The sequence below is a fragment of the Pristiophorus japonicus genome, chromosome 7 (assembly GCF_044704955.1).
Source record: "Pristiophorus japonicus isolate sPriJap1 chromosome 7, sPriJap1.hap1, whole genome shotgun sequence".
NCBI classification, from domain to species: Eukaryota; Metazoa; Chordata; class Chondrichthyes; family Pristiophoridae; genus Pristiophorus; species Pristiophorus japonicus.
The window spans coordinates 169178496-169188616 of NC_091983.1; the positions used below are offsets into that span (position 1 = coordinate 169178496).

General features: G+C 40.4%; 1 protein-coding gene across 2 annotated transcripts; it reads left to right on the plus strand.

Moving 5' to 3' along the window:
• Positions 1 to 1286: 1286 nt before the first annotated feature.
• cnr1 (cannabinoid receptor 1) lies at positions 1287 to 2747 on the plus strand. Of its 2 annotated transcripts, XM_070884515.1 has the most exons (2): positions 1326 to 1387; positions 1490 to 2747. In XM_070884515.1, exons 1-2 carry the CDS (start codon positions 1326 to 1328, stop codon positions 2745 to 2747), a joined length of 1320 nt encoding a protein of 439 aa, XP_070740616.1. The 2 variants fall into 2 exon arrangements, with proteins under 2 accessions (XP_070740617.1, XP_070740616.1); XM_070884516.1 differs by having other exon boundaries at positions 1287 to 2747.
• Positions 2748 to 10121: the final 7374 nt, after the last annotated feature.

Consider the following 10121-nt stretch of genomic DNA (forward strand, 5'->3'; position numbering starts at 1 on the left):
ATTTGCGGATGACACTAAGTTGGGTGTCAGTGTGAGCTGCGAGGAGGATGCTATGAGGTTGCAGAGTGACTTGGATAGGTTAGGTGAGTGGGCAAATGCGTGGCAGATGAAGTATAATGTGGATAAATGTGAGGTTATCCACTTTGGTGGTAAAAACAGAGAGACAGACTATTATCTGAATGGTGACAGATTAGGAAAAGGGGAGGTGCAACGAGACCTGGGTGTCATGGTACATCAGTCACTGAAGGTTGGCATGCAGGTACAGCAGGTGGTTAAGAAAGCAAATGGCATGTTGGCCTTCATAGCGAGGGGATTTGAGTACAGGGGCAGGGAGGTGTTGCTACAGTTGTACAGGGCCTTGGTGAGGCCACACCTGGAGTATTGTGTACAGTTTTGGTATCCTAACTTGAGGAAGGACATTCTTGCTATTGAGGGAGTGCAGCGAAGATTCACCAGACTGATTCCCGGGATGGTGGGACTGACCTATCAAGAAAGACTGGATCAACTGGGCTTGTATTCACTGGAGTTCAGAAGAGTGAGAGGGGACCTCATAGAAACGTTTAAAATTCTGACGGGTTTGGACAGGTTGGATGCAGGAAGAATGTTCCCAATGTTGGGGAAGTCCAGAACCAGGGGTCACAGTCTAAGGATAAGGGGTAAGCCATTTAGGACCGAGATGAGGAGAAACTTCTTCACCCAGAGAGTGGTGAACCTGTGGAATTCTCTACCACAGAAAGTAGTTGAGGCCAATTCACTAAATATATTCAAAAGGGAGTTAGATGAAGTCCTTACTACTCGGGGGATCAAGGGGTATGGCGAGAAAGCAGGAAGCGGGTACTGAAGTTTCATGTTCAGCCATGAACTCATTGAATGGCGGTGCAGGCTAGAAGGGCTGAATGGCCTGCTCCTGCACCTATTTTCTATGTTTTTTTTAGTCACTGACAGCAGTGTGGTCCCCAGGCATGATTGACAGGGGAATTACCCAATCATTTCCATTCTGGCTGGGAAGATGGTGTCGTTGTCTGCAGCCACACCGGTGAAAGAATGCTTAATGTCTTCAACTGAAATTCCTCCCACTGTTATTTTTAACAGAATTGTAAACTAAGATTTAAAAAAGCACAACATTTCATACAGCAAACCAGAAGAATGGAGTAAGATTTAACAAAGACCAATGATAATTAGCTTCAGTCATTTAAAATATTATGCTACTGTGTTTTTATATATGTTTAGTAATTTCTGTTTTTCTTTGTCCTAGCTTTTTCCCAGTTCAATTTTTAGTCTATTGGAACGAAACGGCCCACACGTTTCACACATTGAAAGCCATTATGAAATCGCTACTCGAAGCACTTTCGGATACGACTTTCCGAACAATCACTACCGATCTCCTTTATATTGCATCCAACGAAGTACAATATGACGACACTAAAGTAGACCTCAACATGACAAAACTTGGGTATGTCACTCAGAATCTGCATTCTTCCCTAGGAAAAGGTAACGCTTATCTCGAAAAAATGACAGCAGGGGAGGAGCTTATATCCACTGCCAACCTTCACGATTCAATGAACGCTACTAATTACCTGTACAACCAATCAATTATGAATGATGAATCAACGATAAAGTGTGGAGAAAACTTCATGGACATGGAATGCTTTATGATTCTGACCCCAAGTCAACAGATGGCTATTGCTGTATTGGCTTTGACTTTGGGGACTTTCACAGTACTCGAGAATGTATTGATTCTGTGTGTTATAATCCGATCTCGCAGTCTCAGATACAAACCTTCTTACCACTTTATAGGCAGCCTGGCAGTGGCCGACCTCCTGGGCAGTGTGATCTTTGTGTATAGTTTTGTAGACTTCCATGTATTTCAAAGGAAAGACAGCCCCAATGTCTTCCTATTTAAACTTGGTGGTGTTACAGCCTCCTTCACAGCTTCAGTGGGTAGCCTCTTCCTGACAGCCATAGATCGATACATCTCTATACACAAGCCCCTTGCCTATAAGAGGATTGTTACACGGCCAAAGGCAGTCATCGCTTTTACTGTTATGTGGACTATATCAATTATAATTGCTGTCCTTCCTCTCTTGGGCTGGAACTGTAAAAAACTGAACTCTGTCTGCTCAGACATCTTTCCGCTCATTGACGAGACTTATCTGATGTTCTGGATTGGTGTTACTAGCATTTTGCTGCTTTTCATCATTTACGCCTACGTGTACATTTTGTGGAAGGCCCACGTTCACGCTGTCCGCATGATCCAGCGTGGCACCCAGAAGAGTATAATTGTACAGGTGACTGAGGGCGGCAAAGTGCAAACTGTTCGCCTTGACCAAACACGCATGGACATCCGATTGGCCAAGACGCTTGTCCTTATCCTTGTGGTCCTCATCATCTGCTGGGGTCCTCTCCTAGCCATCATGGTGTACGACGTCTTTGGGAAAATAAACAAGCTGATAAAGACGATATTTGCCTTTTGCAGTATGCTGTGCTTATTCAATTCAACGGTCAATCCTATTATCTACGCTCTGAGGAGCAAAGATCTGAGGCATGCTTTCCGCAGTATGTTCTGCTCCTGCAAGGGAGCATCAGCTCAGCCACTGGAAAACAGCCTGGAGTCAGACTGCCAACAGAAACAGGGGAACCATCCTGGTGCCATGCAAACAGCTGCCAGGAACTGCATCAAAAGCACTGTAAAAGTAGCTCAAGTGGCCATCTCAGTCTCCACGGAAACGTCAGCCGAGGCCGTGTGAGTGTAGGATTCTGACGATTCACACTGACAATAATTCTTCATGATTGAATTGCATTTCTTTAAAGATTTTTAAAAAGAACGTAGGCAGCACTTCCAACATTTTGCCATGACATCACTCGTACTAGCTCGGGATATGCAGCAAAGCCAATTTGGGAACCGCACCCATCCAACTGGCTCATGCACATCAAGCTTTTGATTGAAGAACTTGGTTTGCATTGTAACAATGAAACAGTAGTATGTATGGGAATATCACAAATCTCACTAAAAAGCCATTCTCAAGGACAACCCTTAAGTTATCTGGAAATGTCCTTTTAAGAATTTCAAAGAAGCTAATGTCTGTCACATGTACAACAACAATACAGGTACTTCTTGGATGTTCAATGGAACCCACTTTGTACTTTTATGAATGATGTCACCTCTGTGTTGCTGCTTTTCTGGCCTGATTCTTGTGTTGTATTTGGCTGGGTTGCCCATGGTTAGATAGGATTGGTCAAGCCTATACCTTCCTAATTGCAACCGATCAGAACAAAGCAACATACGAGAACACACAACAACATTGTGGGCTGTGCCTATTGTACATGCTGATCATAAGAGGCAACTCGGATTAATTGGCTCATTATTGATGTAATCAGAGGTACATTCCCTGTTAGATTAACATTTAAATTTACAGATTAATGATCAGTTTATTAAAAATGAAATCATTTATTCAGTGTACCAGCAGCTAAGCTTAATTTTTCCTCCTTTCTCGGTCATGTGACAGATATTGACCGGATCAATACATTTTAATGCTGCTTGTTGCATGTATATATAAGGATATGATATGTGACATAACCGTAATTGCCAGCTCCATTACCTTTTAAATATTGGATTAAACCACACGCAAAAAAAAATCAATTGTAAAACTATCTAACAGTATCCGTGCCATTGGGCCAATTAGGAGCCCAGCTCACTCCTTACTGGTTGCCACAGATTGATTTTGTCATCTGAATTCAAACGCCTTGGCAGTGGAGAAAAAAAAGTGTGGCATCAATCAGGTTAAATTAATTGGGAGCAATTTAAATGTCGGTAAGTGTGCATTTATTTAATATTTTAGTAACACTTACCAAAATGTGACAGTGATGGTTAAATTTTACCTTCCATTTTAAACTTGATTGTTGATTGACATAATTACTGAGGCGGTTTTGATTTCAGAGACTTTAACTGCGGGCACGGCTCTTTTTTAAAGTTACTTGAAACTGCGTTTTCAAAATATTGTTGTACAGATGGTGTCAGTTGGTGCTGGAGTATGGTTTGGTACACACAGTTACCACATGCTAACAAAGTTGCTTCTTTCCATTCTCCACTCTTGTTCTTAATGAGTGCAGCACAAGAGGGGATTTATTATAATTATTGAGCTTTTTGAATTGTTCCATTCAGTTAAAGGGCAAATGGGACAGCCCAGCCTGTTTTCTAATAATAGTACCCTGGAGATTACCATTTGACATATTAGCAGATTAATGTTTTTCATATTTGTATGATACTTTCGTGCCCACTATCTTAACTGAGGCATTAGTAAGTTTATTTTAAATGGCTCAATGCCTCCATTAAAATAGCAAAGTGATGAATGTCATATGAGTGCTTTAGGATTCCGTACACTAACATTACACAATAATTTCTACGCTAATGTGTCTTTTTGACACCATAGGCAGGACTCCAAGGCATTCATCATGGATGGCAAAACGATGTTGATACTCGTGGAATAATGTTGCCATGTAAGTTATCTTAAACAAGTGACATGGTGGCCTTTATTAAGATAGGTTACTTACATATCTGAAAGTGTTTATTTTTGGACCCCAATAACTGAAATAGATTTTTACATCAAAAGCTTATTGCCAGACTGTTGGTCTTTTATTTCGATTTTAGATGGTATCTTACAACTTCAAATTGTAACATAGTGAGCTCCTGGTGTCACATGATGTTAAAACCTTTGCATAATACAGAAAGCTTTATAGGTTTATATATGTTCATAGCCCTCCTGATTATTCAAGAATGTCATTTCATGACATCAGCAGTCAGGGCCACTTAGCTTAGGGATGCTTTTAAGAATATAAGAACATAAGAAATAGGAGCAGGAGTAGGCCATTTGGCCCCTCGAGCCTGCTCCGCAATTCAATAAGATCATGGCTGATCTGATCTTGGCCTCAACTCCACTTCCCTGCCCACTCCCCATAACCCATGACTCCCTTATCATTCAAAAATCTATCTATCTCCACCTTAAATATATTTAATGACTCAGCCTCCACAGCTCCCTTGGGTAGAGAATTCCAAAGATTCACGATCCTTTGAGAGAAGAAATTCCTCCTCATTTCCATTTTAAGTGGGCAACCCCTTATTCTGAAACTAAGCCCCTCCTAATTCTCTGCATCTACCCTGTCAAGCCCCTTCAGAACCTTACGTTTCAATAAGATCACCTCTCATTCTTCTAAACTCCAATGAGTATAGGCCCAACCTGCTCAAACTTTCTTCATATGACAACCCCTTCATCTCAGGAATCAACCTCGTGAACCTTCTCGGAACTGTCTCCAATGCAAGTATATCCCTCCTCAAATAAGGAGACCAAAACTGTGTGCAGTACTCCAGGTTTGGTCTCACCAATGCCCTGTACAGTTGTAGCAGGACTTCCCTACTTTTATATTCCATCCCCCTTGCAATAAAGGCCAACATTCCATTTGCCTTCCTAATTTCCTGCTGTACCTGCATTAACTTTTTATGTTTCATGTACAAGGACCCCCAGATCCCTCTGTACCTCAGCATTTTGTAATCTCTCCCCATTTAAATAATAATTTGCTTTTTTATTTTTTCTACCAAAGTGGAAACCTCACATTTTCTCACATTATACTCCATCTGTCAAATTTTTGCCCATTCACTTAACCTATCCTCCTCACACCCTGCTTTCCCACCTATCTTTATATCATCAGCAAATTTGACTACATTACACTCGGTCCCTTCATCCAAGTCATTAATATAGATTGTAAATAGTTGAGGCCCCAGCACTGATCCCTGTGGCACTCCACTAGTTACGGTTTGCCAACCTGAAAGTGACCCATTTATCCCGACTCTCTGTTTTCTGTTAGTTATCCAATCCGCTATCCATGCTAATATATTACCCCCAACCCTGTGAGTCAAATATGATTTCCCTTTCATAAAACCGTGCTGATTCAGCTTGGCTGTATAATGCTTTTCTAAATGGCCTGCTTCCACTTCCTTAAGATGCTGCCTGACCCACTGAGATTTCGAGCATTTTCTGTTTTTATTTCAGATTCCAGCATCTGCAGTATTTTGCTTTTGTATCGGTTCCACAACGTATTGTTTTAAGAAACCATCCCGAATACACTCTTATGAACTCTTCCTCAAGTCTACCTTTTCCAATTTGATTTGTCTAATCAATATGAAGATTAAAATCACCCATGATTATTGCCATACCTTTCTTACAAGCCTCCATTATTTCTTGATTTATAATCTGTCCTACAGTGTAGCTACTGTTAAGGGGCCTATAGACTACTCCCACCAGTGATTTCTTTCCTTATTATTTCTTATCTCGCCCAAACTGATTCTACATCTTGATCTTCTGAGCCAATCTCATTTCTCACTACAGCACTGATCTCTCCTTTATTAACAGAGCTAACCCACCTCCTTTTCCTTTCTGCCTATCCTTCCGAAATGTCACATACCCCTGAATATTCAGTTCCCAGCCTTGGTCACTTTGCAACCACATCTTTGCAATGGCTCTCATACCCATTTATTTCTATTTGTGCCGTCAATTCATCTATCTTGTTATGAATGATGCGTGCATTCAGATAAAGAGCTTTTAATTTTGTCTTTTTACCATTTTTCCCTACTCTGACCCCACTTTCTGATGCACCCTTATGTTTACACGTTCTGTCCCTTCCTGTCAGACTCTAGTTATCATTACCCCTATCGCTAGCCTTCTCCTTTCTGTTTGACTTTTAAATTTCTGCTCACCTGATCCCTCCCCCCACTATTTAATTTAAAGCCCGTTCTACAGCCCATTATTCAAATCACCATTTTGGTTTCTATGGCAAAGTATGGGTATGATTATTCAGTATTTGACTCAGATTATTTGGTAATATTTTCTTGAATGTATAAGACTAAAATAAAGTGCGGGAAGAACCACTTCCATAAAAATGTTCAGAATTCAGAAACAAAATCATGTAACACCAGGAGCTGACTGTGCTACAATTTGTAGTTGTGAGATACCTCCCCAAATCAAAATAAAAGATTGATTTTTGTCCTTTGTAAACCAACAGTCTGGCAGTAAGTTTTTGATGTAAAAAGGTAAAGTTAAAATTAGTTACCTTTGATGCCACGGGCCCGTCTCCAAATCTAGACCTGTGGTTAGTGTATTCAGCTTACAGTTCCACAGAATGGACAGGAATCTCAGCAAAGCAGTCACATTATGAAGGTAAATACTTTCAGTTACAATCATGATATCATAAAACAATTATTATTCGCCATCACATTGTCTCATCTGTCAAGGGAAATCTACATCAGGTGCTGATGGGAAACAGCTGGCTGTTTTAAAACAGCTGCTTCACTTTTACATTGGATCTAATCATAAAGGATGTGCTGTCTGCAATTGGAAAGTAGTTTGTTTAATTCACAGCTGAGGACGACAATGACAGACTCATGACTGTGATATGTAAATATTATTGACAAATTGAATGAAGTGTGTGCTCGTAATTCCCAATTGTGTACCATACTTAAGCCGTAAGATTATTTTTTATTTCTTCCTGGGATGTGGACGTCACTGGCAAGGCCAGCATTTATTGCCCATCCCTCATTACCCTGGAGAAGGTGACGGTGATCCGCCTTCTTGAACCATTGCAGTCTGTGTAGTAAAGGAACCCCCACAGTGCTGTTAAGGAAGATGTTCTAGGATTTTGACCTAGCGATGATGGAGGAACGACGATATATTTCCAAGTCAGGCCGATGTGTAACTTGGAGGTGAACTTGGAGGTGATGGTGTTCCCATGTGCCTGTTGCCCTTGTCCTTCTAGCTGGTAGAGATTGTGGGTTTGGGAGGTGCTGTCGAAGAAGCCTTGGCAAGTTGCTGCAGTGCATCTTGTAAGTAAAAATATCAGAAACAAGAAAATACTACTTTTAGTTACCGGTAAGTGGAAACTCATTTTTTGCCATATTTGGAGCACTGTTCAATATAACAGAAAGTATCCTGCTCTTGCAAATAAAGTTAAACTCATGAAAGGCGATGCTGAAACCACAATTCAAAGGGCCTCAAACTCCTAGCAGAAAGAACGTTTCAAGGACATCTTTTACTGTTGCTGTCTCTCTTTTGTTGCTCTTTGTAGCATCAACTACATCCACAGTAAAAATATGACCTTATGTTCTAGTTATTACTTTATGCTGACATACAAGTAGAAGCTAAAGAAACCTTTCTCTTTTATTTTAAAAGTCTAACATGTCCATAATTTTAAGAATGCAGTTTTGTTTATGGAACTGCACTCTTGGAAGGGTATGAAAAGGAAAAGGTAATAGACCAATTTCAATCCTTATAATTTTAGGTAACATTTCCTTTTTTGTATTATCATCTGGTTTCATCTTTTGAATATTCTCTATTGTCAGAAGCTCTCTGTCATTTTTTAGCTGATTGGGGTGTTTGCATTTTCAAAGAAACAGCTAACAGAAGCATCCCTTTTTCACAATACATGCAGCGCTATAAAAAAAATGCAGGCACGCCACAGATAGTAAGATAATGTTGATGCTCGAGGATTGATTGTTGTCTTGTCCAGCTGTCGAGAGTTTGCATAACACACACCCAGAACTCCAAAGTTTTCAAGTTCCTAAAATTGACCTCCAATTCACTTTGTAATCTATTGGACAGATATACTTTACACACTTAACACTTTTAAAACATGAGATATCTTCATAGGAACAGGAGTAGACCATTCAGCCTCTTAAGCCTGCCCCGCCATATATTGAGATCATGGTTGCTCTGTACCTCATCTCCATTTACCTGCCTTTGCTTTGTTTCTTAATCGATAAGGGGTTATGGGGAGCGGGCAGGAAAGTGGAGCTGAGTCCATGATCAGATCAGCCATGATATTGAATGGTGGAGCAGGCTCGAGGGGTCGTATAGCCTACTCCTGTTCCTATTTCTTAATGTTCTTATGTTCTTATCCCTTGGTAACAAAAATCTATTGATCTCAGTCTTGAAAATTTAAATTGACCCAGCATACATAGCCTTTTTGTGGATAGATTTCCAGATTTCCACTACCCTTTGTATGAAGTAACATTTCCTGATTTCACTCAAATGGCCTAGCTCTAATTTTAAGATTGTGTCCCCGTGTTCTGCATTCCCTCCCCAGAGGAAATAGTTTCTTTGTATCTATCCTATTGAATTCCTTTATCATTTTAAACACTTCAATTAGATCAGCCCTCAACCTTCAAAATTCAAGGGATATACAAACCAAGTTTATGCAACCTGGCATGATAATTTAGCCCTTTAAGCCCCAGTATTATTGTAGTGAATCCAAGGTCAATATATATCCTTCCTGGGGTTCGGTGCCCAAAACTGAATGCAGTGCTCCAGATGGGGTCTGACCAAGGCTCTGTACAACTGAAGTGTCTCTTCTTCACTTTTGTATTCCAAACCCCCTTAAGATAAAGGCCAACATTGCATTAGCCTTTTTGATTGCTTTTTGTACCCGTGCACTAGCTTTTAGTGATTTGTGTACCTGAATAGCCTTTGCTCCTCCACAGTTCCCAGTCTTTCACCATTAAGGAAATGTAGTGATTTTCTTTCTCAGATCCAAAGTGGATGACCTCACACTTACCCAAATTAAATTCCATCTGCCATAGTTTTGCTCACCCACTTAGAATGTCTATGTTCCTTTGTAACTTTCTTCCCCATATACACAACTTATTGTACCTCCTAACAGTATCATCTGCAATCTTGGATATACAGCTCTCTTTACCTTCATACAAGTGATTAATATATATATAGTGAAAAGCTGAGGTCCGAGTACAGATCCCAGGGGAACACTACTTGTCACATCCTGCCATTCAGAGAACAAACCCTTTATCCTTTCTCTACCTCCTCCCTCCCAATTAATTACCGATCCATGTCACAAAGTTACCCATGCACTCTAATTTTGCTAATAATCCCTTATGTGGAATCTTTTCAAATGCCATCCAGAAGTCCATATAGTCAATGTCTATCCTCCCCTATCCACCATGCTAGTGATATCATCAAAAAAATTGAACTAGATTTGTCAGACGTGAGCTACCCTTTACAAATTCACGCTGACTCTCTGATCAGCTGATACTTGTCCAAAGGCACAGTTAATCTATCTCTGAT